At 32.1% G+C, this 16,777-nt stretch overlaps 1 protein-coding gene across 1 annotated transcript; it reads left to right on the top strand.

Moving 5' to 3' along the window:
- The first annotated feature begins 4,839 nt into the window (after positions 1 to 4,839).
- LOC137920450 (UDP-glucosyltransferase 2-like) lies at positions 4,840 to 12,874 on the top strand. Its single transcript, XM_068763816.1, has 8 exons — positions 4,840 to 4,992; positions 6,039 to 6,126; positions 6,462 to 6,654; positions 9,018 to 9,215; positions 9,725 to 9,944; positions 10,648 to 10,867; positions 11,416 to 11,635; positions 12,592 to 12,874. The coding sequence occupies exons 1-8, from the start codon at positions 4,840 to 4,842 to the stop codon at positions 12,872 to 12,874; spliced, it is 1,575 nt and encodes a 524-aa protein (XP_068619917.1).
- Positions 12,875 to 16,777: the final 3,903 nt, after the last annotated feature.

Here is a 16,777-nt window from a genome sequence, read left to right as displayed (position 1 = left end):
CAGCTTGCTAATACGCTAGGCTAAATAGATTCCTCGTACATAACCTTCATATTTTTTTTAAACATACGAATAAATTTGACCAATAAATTAATTTGAAAAATAATTTAATGCTTCAAATATCAGGTTATAATATAACTTTTGCCATAGATTCCATACAAAAATTAAGTCTCATTAAAATCGGTTGAAAATTAAAAATACTGTATGTTTTTATATAACATTTCTTTAGTAATTATATTAGAATAGTTAATAATTTTTGATTCATTCATTGTTAAAGTCAACGCCCACTATAAGGTGTTGGCTTTCCAACAAACCGACCATGGGCGCCCACAAGCTGGTAGACGCAACGTGGCTAAGCCAGCCACTAAGTGGGCTGTCGACATAGTTAAGATCACGAGAAGTCGCTGGATGAGATCAGCGCAGGCATGGTCATCGTGTCCAGCCTTGGGACGCCTGTGCCTTGCAGTGGGCGTCCATCAGCTGACAATAAGAAAGAGAGTGAGGAATCTGGGAGGAGAAGAACCGTCGGAAATCGTCTCATATCTAACTCTTAACAAGAAATAAATGTTCAAAAAAAATAAAGAGAAAAATAATAGAAAGTAACAGAAATAATACATCATTTAAAAAAAATCCGTATAAATTGTCAGACTAAGGACTTAATTATCGCAAGATTGGTAATATAAGTCTTATAGATTAAGTAGAACATATATTTAATCCCTGTCTCTCCGAACGCTGCTTAAGTAAAGTTTCGTAAATAAATAAAAAAAGGAAATCAAAAGAGTACGAATGCAAAATGTCACAGACATTGACATTGTTTTATTTAATAAAATCGTCTCATTTATTACTTCTAAAAATTATCAATAAAATGAACATCCGGGCAACAATGATAAATTGTAGGTTCAGACATTTGTCTAACAATGCAGCGATGCCCCGAAATTTGAAATTTAAAATTATTCTCATTTTAATAGCAGTTATATTAAATTTCTGCTTGGCCGAAGATGACTAGTTGTAACAGCAAAAAAATAAAGAATTCTACTCTCTTTTCATATCACTGCGTATGACAGTGATGGCACCTCGAAACTTCTTTACGTCGGGTACATATTACAAATAGATATATAACGTATATATCTTTAACATGAGAAGCTAGTTCAGACCATGCATGTAAAGGATTAAGGTCGATTATCACTAGGTGTCCAGAGCGGTTCATTGTAAAAAGTACCCATTAGCAAATATTTTTATCACCGTCGTCATCATTATTTCAGCGATAGACGGTTACTATTGATTTCCTATATGGCGTCCATCGGCTGAAAAGAAAAAGAAGGAGAGATAAATAGTAAAAATGAGTTATCTACCAAACTACATATCACACAGTGTAGGCTTACTCATTATCGATAATACAGTAAACATGTATTCTGATCTTGTCGATAATTATTTTGCTTACAATTTCAATTCGCACATGTTAAATAATGATTATACATGACGCAAACATCACGTTATCAGTTAAGCTGTTATTCGATATACACGTTCGACTTTACTATCGCAAGTCAAATTTTAACATACATCACTATGTCGTATTCTCGATGGCTTAACGTAGAAATTAGAAATGCCTTCCTAGTAAGTCAAACATAGCAGTTAATCTTATAATTACCAATGACTTTTTTGACCTCTGGATACTGTAGATAATAATGCTAATTTTGATAAGCATACCATGATAAATATACCAATATTTCTTTTATACTTAAAAAAAAAGAAACTGCTGAATCATTTGGTAGGGTAACTAACGTGTTCTGCTCCTTCCGAATAGTCCCAACTTGAAATAACACGTAACGAAAAAACAATTTCGTATAATTCATTAAAACTATCAAACATATTTATTAACAATATAAGTACGTGATGTATAAACATCATCATTCCAGCCGTAAGCCGTTCACCGTCGTACATATCTTTACTCATAGATTTTCAAAAGGTCTATATAGGTCCTATAGGTCATCTGTCTACTGTGCTAATTATTCAGCGAACATAATACTTTGTAAAGATCGTCAGAAGGTGATGAATGCTGGCTACTAGCTACTGTTCATATTGGAAATGTTTAAAGGAGGCATATATCCTGACATTGTACATCCTACAGCTGAAATGGTGATAGTGGTTATGAAAAATATTCGGACACTTCTACACAAGTGAAAGAAAATCACGTAACGCAATGCACGTAGTTCCAAGTAGCTTACGGGTCGACTTTAGTAAATAGCGCACAAGTAACATGTGTATATCTGTTCGAGGGCTACTATATATTAATTATCTATATTATAGATGACGGAACGAAAGGAAATTAAATCAAGTTCTTCTTTTCAGTCAACAGACGCCCACTACAAGGTGTATGCCTCCCGCAAAGAACACTGCGCTGTCCATATTGAACGACTTCTCGTGGTCATAACTATGTCATAAGTCCACCCAGTGGGGAACACCTACACAGTGTCTACCGAATCGTGGTCGCCAGTCGGAAACCTTTCGGCACCAATGGCCTTTCCGACTAGCAATTTTCCCAGCTTCGCCAGTGACATTCTTTTGCGGATCTCTTCATTTATAATTCTTGTAGCCAACAACGGATCATGGTTTTTTTTTAAATAATAATATGTAAATAATAAAAAAATGTACCTAGCCACCTAAGACTAATAAGATGATGGAAGAAAGGCGATGAAAGCAAGAAGAAATGAAAGAACAAAATGAAAGATTTTGTGATGGAAATAAGGTAAGAATAAAAGAAATTGAGAAGTATGACAGTGAGTGAAGAATAAAGATAAAAATTTGAAAAACTTATTTGTAAACAAAGACTCTGATCCCAACTAATTAGAGTAGGTACGAGAGGCCTCCAATAGCAGGGGCCAAAACAAAAAAAAACGGATCATAGTTCTCTTCGTTATTCTCTGATTGACCATGAGCCTTCTTAAAACGCCCACCGTGAGCGGCCACGTTTCGGATCCATGTCAGCACCGTCAATACACACTTAAAGACCTTCGTCTTCAGGCATTGCAGGTTTTTATATTAAAACCTTAAATATTATATAATATTGACCAGGTTCCTTACACATACATTTATTGACTAGTATCTGAATATTGCAGTTCTAAGGTTATCTTTTTATCTTCGTTCAGACGTAACAGTAAACATGCAACATATTTATTTATTCATGTCAATATTTACTTAGGATCGGTTATAGTGATAACTTTTATACGTTATTAAATGAGTGCCGGAAAAGCGCAATTTAATATAATAAACTAGATTCTAAATTTAATTTTTATGCTATTTTATCACTTAAAAATCCTTTATTTTCGTTGAGAATTTTTTAAATAAACCGCATTTGTAAACAGAGCTCAATATAACTCTTGGTATGGAAGATAAAAACTGTAAATATTTTATTTTAGATTAATTACTATGTATTTAATGGAATCAGACGTTACCTTGCGGAAGTCCATCCTAAGTTAGAAAAGGACCAATATTTAGCTACTTTCGCACATGCAGTGGCAGTCATGCAACAAAGTGCACCGCCCGCCAGCCCGCATTTATCAGCGGCTAAATATTGGTTCTTTTCTTACTTTATTACTATGTGTTTTGGTTATTAATAAGCACGGCAACGGCTAAACCTAATGTTGGCTAAAAATGTTTACATATGTTTTTTCGGTTCTATTGTAAATCTCTAGTAGAGGCACATGTCCAGCTGTGAAATTCTTACGTTGACATGATGATAGTATAGGTTTCGTATAAAATTGCACAAATTTTAAAATGTTTGTATAGTTGCGCCGGCCATATGATTATAACGAAACTTTAGTAAATGAATAAAACAGACAAATAATAATAAAGTAAGACGCAAACCGTATATATTATTTTATTTATTTAATATTCTTTATTGTACACGTTAGAATACATTTAAATAGTTTCATAATAATAAACAAAAAAGTACAATGGGCGGTCTTATCACACAAAGCAACTTCTTACAGACAACCATAGTATGGAAAAGGTAAAATTATAAATAATGGCTAGTAAACGTGTATAAAACAGACAAATGTACAAACACACATATATCATTATAACATAAGTAACATTTATTTTTATTTACATAAGTAACATATATATTTATATTAAATAAGATATAATACATATTATAAATAAATTGTAATATTTGTTTTATTTCATTATAATTAATATCTATTAATGATAAGATTTTATACTTCCATATATGAAATAATACAAATAAAAGTAAATTATAGAATAAATGTATTTCGAAAAGCCCTTTAGCATGCTTGAAAAGCATTACCAGATTATACAAAAATATACGATTCGAATATTTGTGTAATTGTTATTTGTTACAGATATATTCGAATTGTTATTTATACCTCTAGTGGTGATACACTTCTGGTGTTTCCATACCTTGGTCATCTGGGAAAAATTGACTCGTGTTATAAGACCACTCATTGATTTTTTTTTTCTTTACTGTTATGAAACTATGTATATATTTTCTAACATATACAATAAAGGATATTAAATAAAAAATAATTGTAAACGTTGCACATTCTGAGAATATACTAGTGTAGTCCAACGATGATATTCTGCCAAAAGATTCAAACAATAGTACGTTAATAAATTCTTTTGGCATAGTAATTAAATTTCATAAGCGTCTCCTAATTTATAAAATTTGATAGTACCATTGTAAAAACAACCTGTCTTCGAGATAAACACTCGAGCATGATAATACATTTTTATCGAATTAAATACAGTGTTTAAATATGCACATGAAAACGAACACCAGTATTTCAGTGTACTTTATTATTTAGTCGGTTGTTAAATTTAAAAATGGAACAGTTTATTTTTTTGTGTGTCTTAATCCTTACCATATTGTTACAATGTGAATGTTATAAAATATTATTGGTTTCACCGATACCCGGGAAGAGTCATGAAATGTTAGGAAACGGTTTAGCTAAACATCTAGTTAACGCCGGACATGAGGTAATAAAATCATTTTTTTATTGATTTACTCATTTATTTATAAATGATTACTTATAATCACTTATGTACGTTAGAGAAGAATATCAGGAGATCCTAATCTCGTAGAAACTTGAATCAAATGGATCTTTTTTGTAATGGTATCCTTTACCTTAAAACTAAGAAGGTTCCAGAGGCGCCATGATCTAAAAAGAATCTATAATCAACTCAGGCGGTGATTCTTTTTTTAAAATAGTAATAATGATCACAGATCTGAAAAAACGGCTTAGAAATGATTTGCGTTAACTTCTGTGTTGAAGATGTTATAAGAAGGGGGATTTACTATAATCGCCACTCTTGGCAGTGGTGTTGGCGATTGCAGTGTGGTATTGTGGTACGCAGAGGACGCTTCTGTCCGTCATCTAGAAACCCGTAGTAGTAATGCTATATAATTAATGCAATTGTGAACTATATAAGATTATATCCTTCAAATCGAACCCATGACTTATTATATCAAGTCTCAATCTTCTACCGCTGGGCTATCACTTTTATCTAAAACATGACTATGTAAATAAATCATACCTTTACAAGTTTCGGGTTTCGTAATGTTTTTAAATATATTACATGATAATTAAAAGATATTATTTGAAACTGAATTGTATAACTGTATATAGTTGCTATAAAAACAGTTACTATTTTTATGGAGTCCAGAGATATAAAGATATAAAGATACAGATATAATAAGCTCGACTTTAGTGGTAACATTACCTACATAGCTATTTTTATGTATATTTTTATTCTTACGCGTATATATTAGACGAGATAATCATACCATTGAGTTATGTTCTATTTATAGTAATTCTTGGTAGGCGCGGTGGTAGCTTACTGTGTAAAATGTTAAAATAATTAATTCAAGTGAACTAAGAAACTATAAATTTAAAAAAAAAATTCTTGACAAAAAGTTTTTCTTCGACTTTGTTATGGGAGAAAGAAAAGACAGTTCTGTTCATAAGTATTACAATTATATCAATAGAGGTAAAGGTACAACATGTTAAAATATTTTGTTTCAGGTTACATTAATTACTTCGACGCCAAACAAAAAACCAATTAAAAACCTAACAGAAATATTTGTAGGTGACACGCTCGATAAAACATCAGGTAAGACATACATGAATAATTACGATTTAAAACACTGTCTACATTTAGGCCAAACATTTCGCTTAGTGCCACTTGTAAAACAGAGATACAGCCTGTTTCCTACAGTAAATTTTAATATACCTTGCAAGATCATATTCTATAATCCAAACATATGTTTACTGTAATGACAGTACATTACATATATATATATATATATATATATATATATATATATATATACATACATATATACGCTCCGTGAACTCATGTCCGGCGAAACTGTGAAAGACTTAGGGCTAGCTGCACAAACTTCTATTGTAAAAATACAATACAAAAATTAATTCTACTAATTGCAGATCACATGGGAAATGTGACGAAGATAATGAATAAGGAGATAGACGTATTCAATATGAATTTGGTTACTTCAGTAATGAGACGTTACAGTGTGATGACATTGCAACATAGTGATATACAGAAACTGATAAGTGATCCGACGCAACATTTCGATGTTGTAATCGCTGAGTGGATGTTCAACGAACTTTACACAGCGTAAGTAATGTGCAAGATTCCTATGATATTTATTTATGATTGTCCAGTGGATTGGCTTGTTGAAGTAGCATCGGTGCATTAAACATCTGAAGTGGAAATCATCACGAATAATCAATTGTTGCGTAGAACGACCACCCACAAAGATGACCACATGTGGACTCTTCTAATATGTCTTATCAGAAATCTCGGATGAAGACTTCCTGCGGCTGAAACGATCACAATTTATTTATGGTACAGATTATTAATATGTACATATATACATATATATACGTATTGTTGTTAAATCTTCTTTATTTATATTGATTCCACCGCTTGGTTACGCCTTTATAGGTTTACGAGCAACTAGCGCCATCTGGTGTCACCGAACTACGTGGTTCTGACACACACACATATGTACGTTTATAAATATATGTACATATGTATTTAAACATATATATGCGAAAGTTTGGAAAGCAACTATAAAAATTTCTTAATTATTCCTCACAGGACTGCTAACGTCAATGGTAACCTAATATATAACACTGGAAAAATAGTGAAAATGATATCTACTCTCTTAAAATAAATAGGACTAAGCAGAGGTTCCGAAATTGGTTCAGAACAATTATTATTTAATAATTATACATAAGTATTGAACAAATATTACGTCATGCAGGCATCTATTAGTGTTGTGCTATTTTAAATTCTTAATTTTTACATTAAAATTCTTACGAACATATATTAACATGTAAATGGATTATAAAAAAATTAACGACGTGTAGATATCTATTTCTAATGTTGTAATATAAATTATTAATTGTTACATTTCATTAGATACGCATAACAGGTTAATAAATGCATACATAAATAAATAATGAAGAAATATTACATGTAGACATTTATTAACAATGTGGGTATTATAAATTCCTGATAGATATACAATAGGGTTAATTGGACCTTGGAAAAGCCGTCTGTCTTACTTGTAGATGAAAATCCTACGCTTCGCTTGCCGGTCTGTGGTCTCCTCTGGAGAACCTTAAAGCCTATTCCAGCGGTGTACATCTTACCGATAAAATAATGATGATGTTTATAAATTACTTTTTCTTTCTTTCAATTTATGTTCTCTATTTGTACAATATACGAACCTACACTTCTGCAAATAAATGTTTAATAAAACTTGGCTGTTTAGAAGGGAAAAACAATGCTATAATACAATTTAAGCAAGAACAGTTGCCAACGACATACTCAAAATAAAAAAAAATGTCATCGTTTATTGCTTCAAGTTTTTGATGATATTCTAATGAAGTGATAATAGTTGTTAGTATAAATAGTTCATAATAGTGTCACCCAGGTGAAAGCCCAATTGTAGGATGCGAGCTTAATTCAGAAGAAACACACATTTCATCATCTTTATCGGCAGCACGTTACAAAGAGTTTATATTAGTTGTTTTTGTCAAATGATATATTTATATTGTGGTCTTCTAGCTATGATACACGGTAGAGTTTTAAACACAGCATTCGTAGACAATGCATTTTTTGTAGTCATCATTATTATTATTTCAGCTGTTGAACTTCCACTGCTTGACTTAGACCTCCTCTGTAAATTTCTAATAGGATCCGTTTGAAGTGGACAGGTGGTCAGGTCGTTTCAGAACGCTGGATGCTAGCTTCTTTTGGGTCGATGTATTCGCTTCACTTGCTAAACCATGGTCTTGACTCCAGAACTCTAAAGCCCCAGGGATCATCTGTTCTATGCGCAATTAAGCCTCCCCAATGCTACTTCAACTTGCCTGCCCGCCGGTTACTTTCATTCCTCTACGGATCTTTTCATTTCTAATTAGTAACCATCGTCATTATTATCATTTAATGAATAATTATACATTTTATTAATTTTATTTCGTCATACAAAAACCCCTATTGCTTTTACTTTTAAAGCATTTTTGAGTTTTATGTAACATGACTTAATAGTCATTTTTGACCTACTTTAAGCAACATTACATAAGGACTTTCTCAGGTACCTTGACTTCGGTTGTTACATTATTGATCCCAGAAATATACCCCATATAGTTCGATTATTCACGGTTACTAGACATGTTTTACCTGGACTTGGTAACTCAGATAAACCTAAAACTACTGAACATTGAATGCGATTTAAACGTAAATCTAAAGTTAGTATTGAACCAAATTGTTTTACAAAGTTGTCACATTATTGCAGAGCTTGAAGATCTGTCTAAGTCTCCGAAAAGTGCAACGCTTAAAGTAACTGAATCTATAACTAGATGTGAATACATTCAAAATAGCATATATTTAAAATCAAATTTTAAGTACAAGTTTTATGTTAGTAAATGACATACGTTGATATTTCATTTATTTTATTTCATTTTCAGTTTACGAGTGATATTCGACTGTCCGTTCATATGGTTCTCAACTACTGAACCTTTTTGGTTGGTTTTGATGACAATCGATGATCCACCAAATCCATCATACAACCAAGATATCCTATCTACTAATACGCCACCGCTGGACTTCATAAAACGAGTACAGGAACTATTTTGCCAAGTAAATGGCATATTAAATTACTATTTGTAAGTGATTTTCATTTATTTTTAGAGAACAATAATACATTATTATTACTTAACTTCAAGAAACTTTTAAGTTCACTGAGAACTATGTTAAAATCTTTCTATATATTTTATTAGCTGACACTGCGAAGTTTATTCTGTCTGACAGCAAACATAGAGAGTAGTTTTCTAAATTTAAAATTAACACAAGATTACTAAGTCCGATTCATTATAAAAATAAAAATTTCACAATAAAAAGCAAATTAAGTATGTAATGAGTTAAGGAATTAAAAAATTCAAATTAGATAGGCCTTATTTTCGTTGGTTACAAAGTCAATAGATATAAGTTAGACTAAATCATCGATAATTTAAATTTGAATTACAAAGTTTTTAAGTCATCGGCAAAACAAAACACTAAAATTGCTCGCTCAAACAACCATTCGATGTTTTTTTATGGCTAACATTGATATGTGAGAATACTTCGTTGATAAGTTCATTTTTCAATATTAAGTACATAGATTTTCATTTAACAGTAAATGGAACCCGACACAAAAAGAAGATTACGAAAAAATCATAGTACCTGTTCTTAAAAGACTAGGAAAACAGATTCCTTCATTTGATGAAGTAAAACGAAATGTATCGCTTATGCTTGGAAACTCCCACGTGTCTTTAGGACAGACGATTCGTCTGCCGCAAAATTATATACCCATAGCAGGATTTCACATCGATAATAATGTCACACCGTTGACCAAGGTAATAAATACTAATTAAAATATTAATACTTAATGAAACAAACTTGAATACTCTTCCGCTGGATGGTAAAAAGTAGAAAAGCGTTTGGTAGAAAGAATCTGCTCCATAAAAGCCTATTTTCGCTTCCCTTGAAGGTTTCATATAAATGGAAACACGAAATAAGTCGAAGTTTTTTTATTGTAGTCTCCTTCTTGAGACCATCTTGTTCCTCTGTTTTAAATCTATGACAGAGATATTTGTTACAAATAATTTTCAGTATTTTTAGCGTTCTCTTCTATCATCTTTCACTAGTTCTACAAAGAAAAGATTACTAACCTAGCCCCCGGGCCTTGTTTCTACAAAGACTTCATGGTTGACTCCTACTGTGTTCTGCATTAAACTTGGTGAAGCTATGAATGCCAACAGAGAAACACCATTTGTGAGTGTATAAAAATCCATCGCAACACAATGAAAACCCAAGATTATAGCCACAATACTTCTTCTTCTATCAGTCGATAAACGCCTCCTCCAAGTATCGCCACGATGGCAGGTCTTATGGTTCCCATGAAGACGAAGGGGTCTTCCAGCGATCTTAATTATGTCATCTGTCCACCAAAATCCATTGGGAATGCCTATGTCCAGCTGTGGACATCCAACGGCTGATTAGATGCGTGTCATGTTGGTTTACTGAACAATAAACTTTTTAAACCTTTATATTTTACAGGATTTGAAGACAATTATGGATACTGCTAAACATGGCGTTATATATTTTAGCATGGGATCCAATTTAAAAAGCAAACAAATGCCTTCCGAAATCAAAAAAGGACTATTAGATATATTTGGAAAGCTCAAACAAACTGTAATTTGGAAGTTCGAAGAGGATTTGCCGAATCGGCCTAATAATGTTCATATCGTACAGTGGGCACAACAACATAGCATTTTAGGTTAGTTTTGTTACTTTAAGTTAATGGTTGACTTTGTTATATTTTCTGCAGTGACGAAAAAACTGTGCGGATTTGCAAATTGAATGTTACTTGGCAGAAATCAGGACATAGCGTATAGAACTAATGGCTGTTTAGACCGTAAGGTTCTCTTGTTACAGCAATGGGTTTGCTTCTGATATTGAATTTAACTTTTTATTTATATAGTATACAACTACATTGCATTATAAAATTAAAATTACAGTCATAATAATGCTAGTGTGCCAACGTGAGTACTGTTGCTCCACATACTAGGCAAGACCTGTACCGCAGATGCAGTAGCAGCGACATTCGCGGATTAAATTGGACTGTAACATACAAAATAAGATACACATAGGAAAAAAAAATTGTGTAGTTGTTCTGTGAATTGTGTAGAAATCCTGCAGATTTTTGGTTTGAGACTTAAATATAAATGATTAAAATTTATCCGTTAACTGTCAATAAAAATCAGATTCAAATTCGCTTTAACAACATACTCTCTTAATACTTTATATTTTTTATTTCTATTTCAGCTCACCCAAATTGTGTTCTCTTCATCACCCACGGTGGATATTTGTCCTTAACAGAAACGATTCACTTCGGTGTACCCATCATTGGAATTCCAGTATTCGGCGATCAGTTCAGTAATATGGTCAGAGCTGTTGAAAAAGGTTACGCTAAAAAAGTTGACCTCTCTTACTCTATGGTTGAAGATCTAAAAGTCGCTATTTATGACATTCTTAACGATTCCAGGTGAGTTAAAATCAATTACAGAATTTTAATGGAATTGTTTTTAATTGAATTCATAGTATACCGGAGAAAAAAAAAGTATAATTTGTTTTTAATGAAAGTGAAATGTCTACTTCTTTTTAATCCATTTCTCGGATTGAGTGAGTTATATTTTTATATGATACCATAGGGCTGTTATGTATATATGGCTCTGTACTTTATGTAGAGTCTTGTTTGTGATTCAAATTAAAATAATCGTTAACATGAAAATTGTAAATAAAAACCTTACATCAAGATTTTAAGTATAATTAAATAACATTTCGATGACTACTATTTCTAAACTATACCGGTTATATCCATTATTTGAGAACAGTGACAGTTTTAAGTTAATACAATAAAAATTGGAACAAATAATCATCGTTACTTCAGTCTTGGTACGCCCACAGCTGGTCATATAGATTTCCTATCGGACAGCTCAGTATCTTCCGATGATATTTTTCCATCTTGCGGATTAACGTCCTCCACTGGACTTGCCGTTCCAAGGTCTGACCTACAAAACCTCAAGGACAAAGCGATTATTTGTTCTACGCCTTGTGGCTTATCCACTGTCTCTTTAATTTGCCAATTCAAGAGCTATATTGGAACGTATAAAAAATATCAATAATGAATACACATAATATCACACAAATGTTAATAAAATGTCCGCGTTGATATTATCTCGCGAGAAAATTGATACTATAATCAAATTATGTGGAGATTCAAAATTAAAAAGTTATTAAAACTTTACTTAGTTTAACAAGACCTTTAAACACAAAAACTTTTGTTTTTCTATGTAGAATTAGATTAGTTAGATTTTTGTAATTTTTCTGTCCAGCCAGCAACATGTCAATTAATCTTTCTTTTCTTTTATTCGAATGAAAAAATAGACCTGCTCTTTTTTTCTATACAGTATGGTAATATTGATCATATCTTTATTACAGGTACAAAAAAAGAGCGAAGGAGTTATCTCTTGTGTACCACGATAGACCGGTACCACCAGGGAAGGAGCTCGTGCACTGGGTGGAACACGTCATTCGTACAGGAGGTGCGATACACCTTCGTTCACCAGCTCTGGACGTTGCCTGGTATAAAAAGATGTATTTGGACCTTGCAGCTGTTTTACTCAGTGGTTTAATTATTTTAGAATATTTTCTGATATATATCTTTAAGTATTTATTGAAATTGTGTTCTGTGACAATATCGAAAGAAAAGAAACGAAATTAGAATCTTCTAGAAGACTGCTATTAGAATAGAACTCTCACATTGTCTTCATTTCGAGTAATAAATCCTCGCATCGTTATTCACATCTCTAAGGGTAGTGATCAGCTGGACAAGGAGAAATCTTCGTGTTCGAACTTGAACTCCTCCGAAACGGCTAGACCGATTTTTACCAAATTTCATATGCATATTCAGTAGGTCTGAGAATCGGCTACTATCTATTTTTCATACCCCTTAGTGATAAGGGTGGTCCACCCCTAAATTTTTTTTTTAATTTTTAGACAAAATTTTTTGTTTTTATTTTTTTATGATACAACATACAAAAATACACACAACCTTAAATTTTTACCCCTCTACGATCAACCCTTATTTTTAATGTGTTAATTAAAAACTTTATTTTTTTGCAAAGTAACGTTTGCGGGATCAGCTAGTTATGCATAAAAATCAAAAGTAATTCGAACGCCTATATTTAATCTAAATTCTGACGTCACCAATTGACGTCATTGTATTGTGGTCTAAATTTGTGAGAAAACTATTTATGACATTACAATAAGTTTCTTTATTATCTCTCAAAATTATGTTGTAATAAATTTGTGAAAATAATTAATCAAAAAATTGTAAAGAAATCCTATTATAGTGTAAAAGATTTTTAATATTTAATTTTTAAATTGACTGCTCTGTCTGCTAACTGATCTGTGTGCTTTTGAAACGCTTGTAGTTTTAAGTTTGTTGATGCCTTATAATTCAATCCGTTTCTAGTTTCTAGCTAATTGTGACACTGTGACATTTTAATAATAAATTAAAAATAAAATAATTAAAAATAAAATAATCTCAGTATATGTACCACCTAGTCCCCTGGATTTAACTTTATTCGCAATGAAAAAAAAGTAAATACATTTACTGGTAATTGCATTGCATAAGTCACAGCCACACGTATTGACTGGTATATTGGTGACCTGATGCGATTGTAAAAAAATAATTATGGTGAAATTATAATCATAATTATAAACCGATGACATAGTTAAATTTGTGGGAAATAGCTGAATGCGGAGAGCGCGGGACTGGTCATAGTAGGGATCTTCGGGAAAGGCCTATACCTTACAGCATGCGTTCATCGGCTGAAAAGAAGAAGGTGAAACACATATTGGCAAGTTTAAAAGGCAGTAGATAGGCTTTACAGCGCGTAGAAGTCCCTTCAGTTCAATGGGATCTCTCAGACATTTGCTACATGATCGAGAAATTCCTGTACTCGATAGAGATATGATAAAAAACCTTGATCTTCAAATTGTTAATAATAATATGATGAACTCTTTGGCGAAGAATGCAATCAAAGCCACCTATATGTTATAGATCGACCTTCTTCGATATCCACGTTTTTAAACCGTAGATAAATCTAGAGATAACTATCGCATTGACTAGTTTTATATTGGTAATTCTTTATCCAAGGATAAGAATTTTGTGCAATGTTGGACTTTCTTCGGCTGTAAAATAAAAATGAACCTTAGCTATTTACCTATTTTGATATTTCTAGAGAGGTTGCAGTCTTTTCGTACTTTGTGCAGCTGTGATAGCATTTTTGGTCATACCCCCTGACTTACCATTTTTTTTTAATTTTCAGTACCATGGTTATAAAACATAGTTGATTAAAACGATGAAGTAATTAATGTTAATATTTATATCAAGTTTTCATCTCTCTTTTTCCTTTCTCCCTCTAAAATTCTTAATAATAATACGATGAACTCGTTGGCGAAGAATGCAATCCATGGCATTTTCAGCGTCTTTCACCAGCACCATATGTCATAGCCACCTATATGATATAGATCGACCTTCTTCGATATCCACGTTTTTAAACCGTAGATAAATATAGAGATAACTAACACATTGACTAGTTTTATATTGGTATTCCTTTATCCAAGGATAAGACTATTGTGCAATGCAGGACTTTCTTCGGCTGTTAAAATAAAGACGAAGCTGATTATTTTGGTATTTCTCGAAATATTTCAATTTTTTCATACATTTTACAGCTGAGATAGCTTTTTCTGTCCATACGTGTGCTTATTTCTTTTTTATATTCTATAAGATTATAATATATGTAACAATAAATAATAACACAAAATTGATTTAAGTGATAAAGCAATTAATATTAATTTTTATTTTAATAGTTTCCATCTCTCTTTTTGCCTTTCTCCCTCTCTATCTTCCACTTTATTTCGATCTCCTTCCCACACTTTCTAAGTCATAACTGTCGATCATTGTTCTTTTGGTAATTAATTTATAAAGAGACATCTCTTACTAACTTTGATATATTTAAATACGTATAAATAAACTTAAAATAGTTTCAGAACAAGACGCGTAATATGAACGGAGACAACAACAAGATACTGATGTTGAAATATTACAAAATGTGTTTGCATTATTATATTTCTATGTATTAAACGAAGAATTTATTCGCCTCATTTAATTTCATGCAAGAAAACGTGATTGTACACATTTTTTTATCAAAATGCGCATGTTTATCAACAAAGTGTATCAAACAAGGCGCCTAATTAGGTAAATATAACAATGATATTTTTATTCGAATGTAATGTTTGTTCATATTTTTTTCTTCATTTAATATTATACTTCTTAAATCTTTCTGTACGACATTATTAAGTAAAAAATAGCCAGTATTCTCATATAAATAGAAACTTTGAGACTTTTGGAAATTGACAGTCTTTGTTTTTGTCGCCATAAAATAGGATCTTTCAAACCGGACCAAACTATTTGAATCATAATAAATTTTAGCCCCCGTAGGGCAACATGCTCTGAATATTCATTTACACTTATGCTCATGACACAGCGGCCGCGCCCATCTAGACGTGTTCAGGCGACGGCGACCTGGAGAAGCCCGTGTCGCTTCAGACCGCCGAGTAGTTCTCGCTTCTTATAACTTACACTCTACACTACACCTCATTCACTACACTATACACCTACACGGGTATAGTCCCTCTTCACGTGTGCGTTTACGATGTAACTAGGGTACGTACTATGTCACCCAGTGTAAATTTTTAGTCGCGCACCTCCCGTTTCCGCAGACTCCATTTCGATGAAGCTACACAAAGCCTTAAACGGCTAGCAGCATAACTTCAAACACATCAAATGCAACCTAAAACATGTTTGTTTCATTAAGTTAAATATATATTCACAATCTGACTTCTAACAAGTAGTTATAATAAGGTTTTCAAAAGTGTAAATTGCCGCGAAGAACCGGCAAACAGAATCGGTTAAAGTCCGTGACGTCAAATGCCCGTAATTACATAAGATTTTTTCAGACAGACAAACATGCATGCGATACGCACGTCTACGGAGAAACAACGTATCGGCAGCTCCGATACGGTTTATCAAATTCAAAACTGATATTATTTAAAATGAGTTCATCATTTAGAATTCGACGTTGACTGGTTTATCGAACGGATTTATAAAAGAAACAATTGATTCAGAAAGAAAACATACGTGTGATATCAATATTCACATACTCCGGTAAGTAAACGTATAATTATTTTTTATTATTTCGCCTACAATTACGTATTGACATTATAAAGTCAGTTAAAAATTTTGGTCTAATAAAATAATTAAAACAATAATAAAAATTTTTCTTTAGTAAATTTGTCTTTTAACAACCATAATAAATTATTTTAATGTGCTATTTTTACATTTTTATATACAAATTAAAATCAAATAATACGTCCAGACAGTTATCAATTTTAATCATAATAATGCGTAATATTTTACACAGTAGTAAGTTTTATCTAAGATTGCCAACCGTCAAATAGTGTTAAACTGACAAAAAGAAAACAATCCTTAAATTTATTTTATTTCAGCTGTACCAAATGGTCTTGCTGTCAGAAGTATTTGTTTTTCAATTAAAAT

The sequence above is a fragment of the Battus philenor genome, unplaced genomic scaffold, assembly GCF_028537555.1.
Source record: "Battus philenor isolate CCGP_79_NKW_IND1 unplaced genomic scaffold, ilBatPhil1.0.hap1 SCAF_18, whole genome shotgun sequence".
Lineage (NCBI taxonomy): Eukaryota > Metazoa > Arthropoda > Insecta > Lepidoptera > Papilionidae > Battus > Battus philenor.
Note: the sequence above shows the minus strand (reverse complement) of the source record. Positions and strands in the feature narration are given on the sequence as shown.